This window comes from Leuciscus leuciscus, assembly GCF_965113295.1.
Source record: "Leuciscus leuciscus genome assembly, chromosome: 1".
Lineage (NCBI taxonomy): Eukaryota > Metazoa > Chordata > Actinopteri > Cypriniformes > Leuciscidae > Leuciscus > Leuciscus leuciscus.
Genome location: NC_138725.1, coordinates 40192170 through 40205743, shown reverse-complemented (window position 1 = coordinate 40205743; position 13574 = coordinate 40192170). Strand labels below are relative to the sequence as shown.

Genomic DNA, 13574 nt, shown 5'->3' with positions numbered 1-13574 from the left:
GGAATGTCAAGAAAAAAGTATAGGCTATACTCTATTAATAAAACAAAACCACATAATTGTACTAGACATGTGAAAAATGTATGTAAAAAAAAAAAAAAAAAAAAACTCTAAACCATAAGTAGATTTACACAAACTGAGAAAGTCAAAAAGCGTTACTTTGTGCCCCGCTCTCCCCTACACAGGGCCTTTGTTTCATATCAAAAGTAACCTTCTCTTTCTTATCTGTCGGTGCGTTGTACTTGTATGTGTCGCCTTTGCTCCGCAATGTTTTTCACTCCGTGAGAAAATGGATGTGTGGCGTGCGTGAGAGCGTGAGAACAGTGTCAAATGCGCGAGTCACACTACAGATAGCCTAACAATAATGACACAGAGGAACAATACCATTGGAATCAGCTGAACCTGCCCGAGTTTAAAAAGTGCGCGCATTAGTAGACAAGATAACTGCGTGTGCGCTTATAGCCTAATAAAACAGAACGTTGTCTGTTGGTGTGGACGATAATATATAGGCTATTATAGCCTATAGGCTATTTATAGTTACGGTTAAAGGGATCGTCCACCCAAAAAATAAGTTTTTGTCATTATTTACTCACCTTCATATCATTCTAAACCTGTATTAGCCTACTTTCTTTCTTCTGAGGAAAAATGAAAAATGCCATGCAGTGTTTTTTTTTTTGTTTTTGTTTTTTTGCATACAATGAAACTGAATGGGGATTAATGTTGTTTTGGACACCATTGACTTTCATTATAAAAAAAGAAAAGTTGCAACTATCCCTTTAAGAGCGTGACCTGCACCTGTTGTTCAGAAAATACTTTTGGAAAAATGAAAACCGATCGTAGCCTAGTAAAGCAATTCCCATTAGATCCAAGGATTTCCAAAACAGTTCCGTATGTGCTTTGTGGGTGTTTTTGATGGGAGTGCTCTTTTTCCCCAAAAGCCGCGATAACTTGACTTCATTGTGCACAGAAATCATGTGAAATCATGTGACATCATGTCACGTTTTCAAACGAGAGGCGAAAATAGATGCTCTGGATCATATTTCGTGGACCCTTGTGAGAATGTGAATGTTCCTCACTGAACTTTTGAGCTTTCATTACATAAACTGCATGTTCTGAAAATGTGCAGAAATGATCTGGCCAAGGCAATTCCCAAGAGTCATGAGAGCATTACGTAATTCAGCATTTGCAACAAATAACAGCTTGGCTTCGCCTCTTTCCGTATCAGTATTAACTCATTCATCAGCATGACAATGCCAGACCGAGTGCCACAATAAAAAAAACTACTGCATGTTCCCAGAATCAATCACGTGCATCTCCAGTGTTTGTGAGAACTGTGAGGTGTGACAAACATCAAAGATCCAAACAGCTTTGAGTGATTTTGAAGGCCATTGGACTCAAAAACATGGTATGCCTTACGTATGCCTATGTTATTTCCATTAATATAAAACTTATCTGAAGAATGTGTGCTATAAGTGTTGCTTACCTTTCTGCCATGATGGCAGAGCATTGCTATTGTCACATTTTGAGATTGTTCTTGATCTGTGTTGCACAGCCGGTTTCAGTTTCTAGGTAAGTTCAAGATTAGTTTGAGCAAACTCTGGTTTTTCAGGCTCAAGGAGAAGGATTGGTTTTTAGCCTGTTTCATATTCTGGGTTAGAGATCGCAGACCAAAATTCAACAAATCAGCTTGGAGTAAAGATGCAATAAAGCCACTCCCCCGTAACTCCAAGCAGTTTATAATGAAAACATTTTAGAGACAACATTGCTAATCTTTTGCTGCTAATTATTTATATTATATGAATTATAATTATGTTTAATGTATATAATATATTCAATTATTCTATTAATTGACAATAAACTTTGATTTTAAATTAAAATAAATATAATACATGCATCAATATATAAAGCTTTAAAACAAGATTAAGCTTACGTGTATTCTTTTGAGCTCTTTGTGAAACTATATAAATTATTAGGTCTATTTGCTTGCTTCACATGCATTGATATATTCAGATTTTTTTTTCTTAATCTGATCTAAACCAGGTTGGATTTTTATGGATTTGTCAACTCCAAACCTGCTCTGAAACTCAGAGTTTGTTCATGCAACAGGCCTCTGTTCTGTTCACGTCTGTGTTTCTAGTTGGTTTTTCAGTTAATTACCGTAATTAAACTGACTGTTTAGTTTGATCCAATTTCCCATGATCCCGTTCCTTATTGGTTGTCTAGGTTACATATGGTTTGAGTAAGTTACAGGTGTTTCACGTTTCTTTGATTGGTTTGTTCTGTCTATTTAAGCCCTGTGTTTCAGTTTGTTGTCAGTTCTACTTTGCGTTATGTTTGGTTGTTCAGTTATTGTTTTCTAGTGCCCTGAGTTCTTTGTTTTAATAAAAGTTAAACTGCTGCGTGACAGCTATGCAGTTGCTAAGAGATTCTGGGTGACGAGTCCACTATCAAGTCTCTTCGATATCCCGCTGCTATGTCTCAGGGATTCTTTTCCAGGGATTCACTATTCACTATTGCTCAAACACATGGAAATATCCTCAACTGCTTCAGAAAAGCTTTTATAAAGTGTTATTGACAGATAAAATGAACTTTACTACATATGGACCAGAAAGAGAATAAGATTCATTATGCAGAACGTATAGCGGCATCCACAAATCCCACAGCTAGAACAAATTACATAGACTGGACAAAGTGCAATGGAGCTTTCAGGTTTCCCCCTAAACAACAAAAAATAGTAATCTCATAAATTCTGCAGAATAGCTCTAAGGACTAGTCTTTGTGCATGCACTAGGCCTAATGCAATACTAAAAGCAATACTAAATACAAAACCCCCTCAGATTCATCCAAGGTCAGTCTTGAGAAATTTATAAAACAGAAAGCGAGAGGTAGAGTTGAATTTCCAACTGTTTTGAAAGAGATCCTCTATAAACAAACAGGCTCTGCTAATCCAATAGAATCCTGTCAAAGTGAGAATGCAGGAGAGATGAATGAGTTTAGGAAAATAACTGGATGCTCTCCAGGAACGCAGTACTTCTGCAACAGATGTAATGAGATTAGAGATTAGAAGATTTGGTTGTTATAGAAAATCTCAATCTGCATTATAATGGTAAAAAAAAAAAAAAAAAAATCACCTTTCTCCTTTGAAGGCTTTTTAAGCAAAACAACTTGCAAATATTTCACCATATTACAGTAAATGTTTTGCCATGGATGGACGGATAGATGGACGGATAGATGTATAGATGAACAATGGATGGATAATCAATAGATAGATAGATAGATAGATAGACAGACAGATGGATAGATAGACAGATAGACTAATAGAAGGATGGATGGATAGATAGATATTTCATAGAAGTCCAGGCTTTATGCTTCATTTTCTATTTGCAAAACATATTTTCTTTAGTTTTTCTTTAAATTGCTGGGGTGAAATATAACCTGGAAATGTTTTCATGAGATTGACTTTCAAATGTTATGGACTTATGCAGCTTTGTGGACATTCTGGTTATAAATTCCTCCCGGAGGTCTCAACCTGTCTGGGCAAAAAGCATCAGTACAGCTCACGGATGTAATTTAACATGAAACAGTCTGACAACAAAGCCACAGAGGAAACACAAATGGGAATAGGAAGGAAGCTCTAGATTTATGTTTATTCAATTTTAAGGTTGACCACAATTTTGGCCATTAAAATACCTGATATCTGTAAACTCTTGAAAACAACCTGTCAAATCTGTTGTCCAGCAAATGCTACTAAAAAATTATTAGAGTTAAACCAGAACGCAGGATAAGGTTCCAGCTCTGACCCAGCTGAAGCTCTGGATCCTGAATCTGGGCTCAGGTCCTGGACTAATTAACAGCCATGAGCTTTGATCCAATGCACAGGCCTGGCCAGCAGCGCTCTACAGAACAGGCCAGCGTGGACTTATGGAAATAATGACACCACACTGAGATCCGGGTGCCAGAATGAAAAATCTGGCCCACTCGCTTTGTTTTTCAACGACTTCTCGCTCTCTTTCTTGCCTTGTGCCATTCTCCTATACTGAGACACAGCTGTGATGGTAACAGCAGTCACACACTCTAACGGTTAGTTCAACCAAAACTGAAAAAAATACTCGCCCTCATGTTGTTCCAAAACCCGTAAGACTATTGTTCATCTTTGAAACACAAATGAAGATATTTTAACGAAATCTGAAAGATTTCTGTCTCTCCATTGACGGTCCACGCAACTACCACTTTGAAACTCTTTGAAACTCTTTCTTTTTGACTCTTTCAAAAAATTCATAAAGAGATTGTAAAACGAATCCATATTAATCGAACGGTTTTGTCCAAATTTTCTGAAGAGAGGCTCTATTTTAACGATTTAAGCTCATGGTCTAAGCACACTTCGGTATTTATATGACGGAATTTGCAAGCGGAAAGACTGAACGCTTCTCTAGCGAGGAAACGGATCTGCTCGTGCGCGAGGTTAAAGCGTAAGCAGATCATCTACGGGACAAGCCGGATTCCACCATATCTTTATGTACACAATAATAATCTTTTTGCATTGTAAGCCTTTCATTTTTCATATTTAAAAATGTTTGTGTGCACTGCGCGTCCCTGTGTGTGTAATAAGCAGAGTGTACAAGAGTTATGCACCCGCCTATAGGCGCATATTACCAATGCGCCCTTTAAATAACAAAAAAATAAATAGTCTTTGACTATTGACTTTAGACCAGGTTTCAGTTGTTCAATGGCACAGTCTATTTCAGTTGCCTCAAAATAGCAACTCACAATCAATGCGCCCGAACACACCTCGTTTTCAGACCAGCATACCCATGGGCACACAAATGGGCGCAAATGCATTTGTTGTTTAAAGGGATAGTTCACTTTGAAATAAAATTTTGGTATGTTTTAGCTCTGCGCGAGCATTTTTTGCTCAACCCTTTTATGTTGTATAATTTTTCTCCTGTAAAGCAATTTCTTGATCTTTTTTAGCATCATATTTAAGGCGGTGACATCATAAAAATGACCACATGGTTCAAACAGAAGTAAGTCTTTAACAGCACTTCATTGTTTACAATTGCATTGGACTTGCAAAGCTCAACTTTTATGGGAAAAATCATAGTGATCAATTTTGTTAGAGAAAAATATTGTTCTTGGCACAATGTACAAAAATACTGACTGCATATTTTTGGAGTGGTAAAACAAGTTTTGAAGAGAAATGTCATGGGCTATTAAGTTTTTTCTTCCCCATTTATAAAAGTGGCTTATTGCAAGGCACAAAGAATGAGACTAGGAGACTTTGTTATGTATTCAACTTAAATTCTAAATTTAATTCAGATTTAAATCAAACAAATTGGCTATACATTTTTTAATCGTTTATCAGCTCGGAAAAAAATCATTCTGAAAGTGATACCAACGATGTCATCATTATAGTTGTGGTGTGGACAATGCTATTCATTTATATTTACAACGATTTTCAGAACTATCTTTATCGTTATAGTTATCATCTTTAGTGTGAACAGGCCTTAATAATCAGCCATCGAAAAACCCATGATTATTGCCTATTAAATGACAAAAGTATGTAAATAAATAAATAAATGCACATGCCTGCCACATCTCTTAGAAGAAAAATGACAACAGAGAAAACAAAGATTGTGACCTGATTTCATCAGCTTTACAGCGCGAGTCATTGATTCCTATTAGCGGTGATGAAAAAGTGTCAAGTATAGCTCTAGATACTGTGTTTCACAGCAGTCATCACATCATAAGGACACAGTATTTTCAATATATATATCTCCAATTAGAGAATATTTCTGGTGAAGGAGAATGTGGCAAGCCAGTGAAAAAGTGGAGGAGCAAACAATAATTTTTTGTGGAAATCTTTTTAATGCCAGAAAGTAAGCAGAAGCAAGACAAATAAAGAACTTTAGAAACCTTTAGTTTCAGATATATTGAATTTGCACGTTTAAATTTGTATTGTCTGGATCGTTGGAGAGTGTTTAATTTATTTTTTAAAAACTTTGCTAATTATATAGCCTACTTCTAAATAAGCATCAAAGCAACTGCAGAACTGAGGTGATGCATATGTTTTTTTTAAATTTACAGCCTGCACCATAGAATCTCTGATGTGTTCAGATTGGCACACAGTTATAAGCCACAGCCAGATTTAACAGGTGGATTTCATTTATCAACATAACAATGAAGGAAAAATCATAGATTTCCACAAAAATTCCAGACTAACAGTTATTCTGTCTGAGCGATTATCAATTTACTGAGAGGCAAAATGTCAAGAGAAAGAATACACCGAGGAGTGATATACATATTATATAGACTATAGTTCAGATCCTCCATTATTTTTCACACAAGGTTTGCAGTATAAAGTTTGCATAAGAACCCCCAAGTCTCTCATCCGGTTCATCTCTAACTAAAAGTATAGTAATAGTGATGCTTCAAAACCTTCACAACATCAATTAGTTATCAGGGAATCTTTAAAGTGCTCCTATTATGCTATTTTGTTCGTGAATGTACTGTAAAAGGTTTACAAAGTTTTAAAGGTCAAAGTGCACAATAAATGGAGTACCGAAACAAGTCAGTCATTTCATCCTTACTTCCTGCACAAACCTATGTAAGTGTGTAAAAAAAAATGCATAATGTCTATGGACTTCATTGGCTGCCAGTGAACAATGTCTACTTTGACCCTCAAACACTGTAGTTGTAACTGAGGACTGGAAGAGTTTGGTTCATGTTGTCCACATGTCAAGAAGACGCTGTTTTCTGCACAATTTTTTTTCAAACAAATCTACATTTCATTTCCAACAAGCTGAACAATCTGACCAATCAGAGCAGAGTAGACCAATCACAACAGATTGAGCAATCTGACCAATCAGAGTAGACCAATCACAACAGACTGAGCCATCTGACCAATCAGAGCAGAGTAGACCAATCACAACAGACTGAGCCATCTGCCCAATCAGAGCAGAGTAGACCGATCACAACAGACTGAGCCATCTGACCAATCAGAGCAGAGTAGACCGATCACAACAGATTGGGTCATCTGACCAATTAGAGCAGAGTAGACCAATCACAACAGACTGGGTCATCTGACCAATCAGAGCAGAGTAAGCTCTTGGAAATGAGGGGTTTAGAGAGACTAGATCTTTTATCGAACCATATCGAGAAATGAAGTTCTGAAAATCTGTGAGAAAAGAGGTGATACTGCAATGCATATTATGAGTGTTTTTTTTTTTGTTTTTTTTACATTGGATACATGTACACCTAATGTAGGAGACCCCCAAAACAAAATTAGTAACTTTTAAAATAACAAAATAGGGGCATAAAATGAACTTAGATAATGCAAACGTAAGCATCAGTAAACCTCCAGACATGGCAAAGGGAGCACAGTTTTATGGAGTTTGCACAGACAGCAGTGTCTGTATGAGTAATATTTTTGGACTCAGGTGGTGTGAGATGATTTGGCTCTGGATGGAGCAGTGAGAAGGAAAAATCTGCTCTGTTCATTCCTGGAATACCTACTGTGCTGCGCTCTCCTCTTCAAATGAAGACCCGAAGCCAAGGTCAGGAAAAGATCCAGGAGCATTCACAGCGAGCACATCTGCACAAGCAACCACAGGAAAAGTTACGATGAGATGTATGCATGCATCACGATAATTTTATGTTTTGTGTAATTCCAGAGGACTGCAAATGTTTTCAGTAGCTGCAGGTTTCCCCTTTCCAGTGAAAAGCTAGTTTAGGCCACTGCCTTTTTCCAAAAGTGATTTTCACTGAAAGTCAGTATTTTACATTTGTGATGTATTTAAACACAATTTTTAAACAAGGCATCTGTAACAAATATTATAATAGTAAAAAAAAATCAAAAATGTAATGTTATATTTTCATGTAATTTCAAAACCATTTGATTGAACACAAACTTGTCTCTTTTTTTTTTAAATACTTTATTTTATATTTACATTTAGCTTCAATTTCTTTTTTTATTTCAGTTTTAGTTTTTAGTAATTTTAGTACTTCAATTTTATTTCCGTTAGTTGCCAAGGCAATATTTCCAATTGTCATTCAATTTTCTATTTTATTTAAAAGTTTTAAATATTTAAAGTTTAAATATTTTATTTCAGCTTTACTTCAATTAACGATTTTTAACAGTTTTAGTTAATAACAACTGTCCCTGTGACCATAAACTCATGCATAAACTTGATTGTGCTTATAAGCTTTATTATGTCAGAGTAGTGGAGCAGTGAACCGTCTTGCTAGCGTATTCAGTGTTTGTGAGCTGCACACTGTCTGGTTGAGCCTTAAGGGCCGGTTGAAACGCTGACCCTCTAATCCTCAGTACTGTGACTCTCACATGATGTTGGAATGCTGTGCCGTGGCCCACTCGCACTCGCACTCGCTCCCTTCTGTCTCCTCTACCCCTCAGCCGACCAGCATCCCTCTCTGAGCGCTCTTTGGGTATTTGGTATTTGGGAGGTATGGGGCGGTTTCCATCTTTTGGGAGATTTTTCTTTTTCTGGGAGCGGAGGAATCACTTCCAGAATGGAGAGAACAAACCTCTTATACCAAAGGTAGTGTGACTCCTTTCTGTTTATTTTCTTTACATTTTTGTATTGCTATATTTGTCAGTTGATTGTACTTTTGTGCCTGCTAAGCGTTGTTTTAGCAGCCAATTCACAAAAGACATTATGGAAATCAAAGAGTGAAAATTTATTATTTCTGCTCATTTAAGTAACATAACTTCTGGTACAACTTATAATGTGAGTTTAAGGCAGGATTACCTCAAACTGAGAGAGGAAAGAATGTTTGATGAAACTATTTGGATATAATAATTAATATTAATATTAATAACTTTAAAATATAAATAATAATGATTATTATTTTTTATCATTATTATTACTTTTATTTATTATTATAATAATAACAAATGCAGCTATGCATTATACTTATTTATTACCATTAATAAATGAAAAAGAAGAAGAAAAATGAATTATCATTATTATTACACAAATTATAATAATAATAATAATAATAATAATTTAAATGATTGAACAACAACAATAACAAAAACAACAACAACAACAACAACAATAATAATAATAATAATAATAATTATTATTATTATAAATATTATTAGTGCAATGAAACTGTAAATTTGATTCAAACAATCTAAGAATATTCAACTGAACAAGAATGTTTGATTAAACTATTTGGAAATAATAGTTAATAATAATAATAACTTATTATTATTATTATGAATGCACTGACACTGTTTCGTGAATCTGGCCCAAGAGCTCTTAGGGTTTTCGTCTGACCAAATTCATGAACTTTCTACTTCTTATACCATCATCAGGGAGACTTTAAAAAATCAGAGGGTACCTCAGCGGCCAAGTTTCTGGGAACGCACGACAGTTCAGGAAGTCAGACCAGCTCGAGTTTATCCAGCCATGAAGAGTCAACCGGAGCTTCGTCATGGAACGTCTTCACTTCACGGGGTCTCAGTTCGTCCAGTTGGAGCGACTATGTTCTGAAGTACCTCCTCATCACGAGCAACCTGCTCTTCACTGTTCTCGGTCTGGTCACGCTAGTATTGGGCCTTTGGGGGCTGATTAACAAAGAGTCCTTTGCTCAGGAGAAGATCAGCGGTATCGGCACAGACCCCATGCTGCTCTTCACGTTTCTCGGTTTGGTTCTCGCCCTGCTGAGCCTGACGGGATGCGTGGGGGTGTTGCGGGAGAACATGTGCCTTCTTCGGACCTTCTCGGCTGCTGTGCTGCTCCTTTTGGTGGCGCAGGTTCTGGCGGCGGTCCTGGTTTACAGCCTGCAGGGCCAGATCGTGGAGGTTTTGCGCTCGGGTATGCTGGCCGCCATGGTGCGGTACCAGGACGACCTGGACCTGAGGTTCATCACTGATGAGATCCAGACGGGCCTGCAGTGCTGCGGGGCGGATACCTACAGAGACTGGGAAATCAATGTGTGAGTGCATGAGCAAAATTAGTGGAAATCAAGAGAGGGGTTGACATCATTACAGTTTCCAACACTGCAGTAGTCCAAAGTTAAATACACAGATTATAAAACCTAATTTGCAATAAAGAGTGTCTCCAGCATTTAATGCATTCTGAACTCATAGTTTGGAGTTGGCTTTCTCATAATTTTCCCATTCTTGCTTCCAATATATTTCACTTGATCACACCACAATCCTTATTTAGCAATTCCAATTACGATTACCCATTTTTAACAAAGTAAGGCTCTATTGAAGGGAGTTTAAAGTTAAAGTGTGTATTATTTTCCATTTCTATTTATTATTTATTATCTAGCAACCACATGCAACGCCCTAAAAACCCTTCAGAATTCCGAACCCTTTTGACCTGGCCTGGAAAACAATAATCTAGAAACACTAAAACATCCTAAAACCCCTTAGCAACCACAACACCCTAGCATTATGGCATCAAGTTTTGCATTAACCTTTTTTACCTAGTCTAGTAAGCAACCACCTAGAAATACACTAAAAACTACTCTGAATTCCTTAGCAACCACATAGCAACACCCGTTTTGCATGAACCTTTTTGACCTGGGCTGGTAAGCAATCATCTAGAAACTACCCAGAAATACACTAAAATCAAATTTAGAATCACTTAGCAACTTCCTAGCAACCCCCTAGCATCATGGCATCAATCATGGTTTTGCATGAATCTTTTTGGCCTTTTCTAGTAAGCAACCACCTAGACCACCCTAGCAATCACAGCCCCTTAGCAACGACCTAGCATCATAATATCAATTTTGCCAAATGGCACCCTAAACACTCACGGTCTTCCTACGCGTCCACACTTTTGTGAAGTAATGGCGCTTTGACTGTCGGGAAGAAGTCTGCTACGGAGCTCATTTCAGTGCAGGATCAGCAATCATGTGCATCGAGGGTGTATATTGACTGAATCCTAAAATGACAAATGGAACACCCTTCAGTCTCTTGGACTTCACGATGGACGCACACGAGGCGGCCATTGTCAGTCCACAAGACCGTAAGTGCATATGAAGTGTGCCAATTGGGACATACAATCAACCAAACACACAACCAAATAGAAATCACAACATCCTATCGGTTAAGAACCGGCATGTATCACTAACAATTTCCAAAATGTAAAAACGTAGGCCTTCTTATTTTTTGCATTAGTTCTTGGTGCCACAAGTGGGGGCAGATATGACACTTCACCCTTGACCTAGGCTACCTTAGAACTCAAAAAGCATTGTAGCAAATCCAGTTGAGTGAGTCTCACCGGTCTCTATTTCTCTGGCACAGGTATTTCAACTGTTCGGCTCCAGGGGTCCAGGCTTGCGGAGTGCCCCCTTCATGCTGTGTGGATCCCCTAGAGAACGGGACGGTGTGGAACACCCAGTGTGGACTGGGTGCCCAACAGCTGGACGAGTTCTCCGCTCAGAGCGTGATCTTCCTGGGCGGCTGTTTGGGCAGCATCTCCCGCTGGATTGAGCACAACAGTGGAGTGATTGTCACGGTAGTCATAATTCTGTTGGGGGTCCAGATACTCACTCTGTTCATAACGGCTCATCTGCTGCAGAAGATACGGTGGAGCAGAGCTCAGCATGATGTGTACTTACAATCACTGCAATGAATGGACTAAGATGTTTTCAATAACACAATATTGTGCCATTGGGATTCTGAACCAGCCTGGATTAAATTAATTCATTGCATCTGGCATCTGGAGAAGTTAAGCTGTTTAGTCTGGAGACAAATAGTCTAGGAATTTTATGATAACATGTAAAATCTTAAAGGGCACCTATTATGACTCTTTTTACAAGATGTAAAATAAGTCTCTGGTGTCCCCAGAGTATGTATGTGAAGTTTTAGCTCAAAATACCCAACAGATCATTTTTTACAGCATGTTTAAATTGTAATTTTTTGGGGCTCAGAAAAACGCGCTGTTTTAGTGTGTATCCCTTTAAATGCAAATTAACTGCTGCTGCCGGCCCAGGGGGCGGAGCCTCACGAGCTCGCGCTCAGAGTCAGGACAATCTCATCTGATAATATCAAAACAGAAACTCTCAGTTGCGGTGTTCATTTCGACTCGGAGTCGGACAATAATGCCCACAGAGCCAGAGAATATATGCTGTATGGACATAGAACAGGTATAGTTTAGTTTAATTATGGTTATAACTTATAACTTATTTGTCATCTGCTTTTATCCACTAATACAAGCCTGCTGTAGCAAAACCCGTCCGAATGATGACCAAAATATACTGACGAGTTCAGTGAAGTTTATTGTACATCACACAAAAGATGAGCGTTTGTTTTACTCCAGAGAATCTCTGTAAGAGCTGAATAAACATAGTATAAGAAGTGCGCATTAAAGTCTTATCCATAAACTCTCTCTCTCTCTCCCTTTCATTATCAACAACATACACAGCGAAGTAAACAAAACACTTGTTACAACTAACAGTAAACAAATATACACACCTTTTCAGTGGGTGCTAAATAAACTGGTAAACCTTATATCCGTAAAATGACTCGAAGAGCTGTCATAAAGATTGCACTCGCACTTTCATTTCTTCCGTGTCCAGTCACGTTAGGCCTGTTGCTCCGGAGAGTGTAAGCCTGATCACGAACAGTACAGATCCATCCTTGAGTAACAATGGGAGTAAATGAAGACTGATATGTTCATTCTTACATCCATCAACAACACACCTCAATCGCTTTTCTTGTCTACAGCTGCTCAAGCGTCGAACAATGGCGGACTCTGTGTCCAGCTCACTCAGGGCGGGTCTATGCTCAAACTGAAGTGTCACTCAACAGTCGTGGGAGGGGCCTGCTCAATTCTACGTCACATTGCGCCGAATCTGAGAACAGCTCATTCTGAGACAGTGCTTAATGATTTATTGAGATTGTAAAAAAAACACTGGGTGGATTTTTATCATTCTAGGGTGGTTTTGCTCACACACTGCCAACACACATTTATGTTCAAACACCATGTAAAAGTGAATTTTGCATAATAGGTGCCCTTTAAAGGCATTAAAGGCAGGCTACTTATTGGTTTTCATAGTTTGTAATTTTTTTCATAAAATACCTATTCTTAGTTGGTTGTTTAAATGACAAAATCATACTCTACGTACGTACACAAACACATACACTTTTACACAAGTTTTTTGTATATAATCACATTCTTAAAGTGCAATTCATAACGTAAAAGTAAGGGACTCTAAGCCGCTCTCTATAGTGAACATTATCAGGTCAAGTTTTCTGGCCCATCCTGGACTGAAGCACAGGCTCTACTCTTCAGCACAATGGTGACCCACAAAACAGACGATACAGAAACCCTTTTAATCCCAACAGAACATTAAACACTAACGATCAGCATCAGCATCTTCACTTATTACAATCCAGACTTTATTTCTTTCACTCAAAAGTTCTTATTGAGAACTCTTTTTTTCAATTGCTTACATACTAAAATAAAAACACAGCTGATTCCCATCTAGGACACACACTCAGGTGTTGAGGTTCTTTCAATCGCATGACCATATGGTATACTGTAACTGTACATTCTATAAAGCACTCTGAGATCTTTTTTTATTGAATTTCTGCA

General features: G+C 37.8%; 1 protein-coding gene across 1 annotated transcript; it reads left to right on the top strand.

Moving 5' to 3' along the window:
• The first annotated feature begins 8370 nt into the window (after window positions 1-8370).
• Window positions 8371-13474, top strand: tspan10 (tetraspanin 10). Its single transcript, XM_082161937.1, has 3 exons — window positions 8371-8552; window positions 9335-9957; window positions 11279-13474. The coding sequence occupies exons 1-3, from the start codon at window positions 8460-8462 to the stop codon at window positions 11607-11609; spliced, it is 1047 nt and encodes a 348-aa protein (XP_082018063.1). The 5' UTR covers window positions 8371-8459; the 3' UTR covers window positions 11610-13474.
• The last annotated feature ends 100 nt before the right edge of the window (window positions 13475-13574 follow it).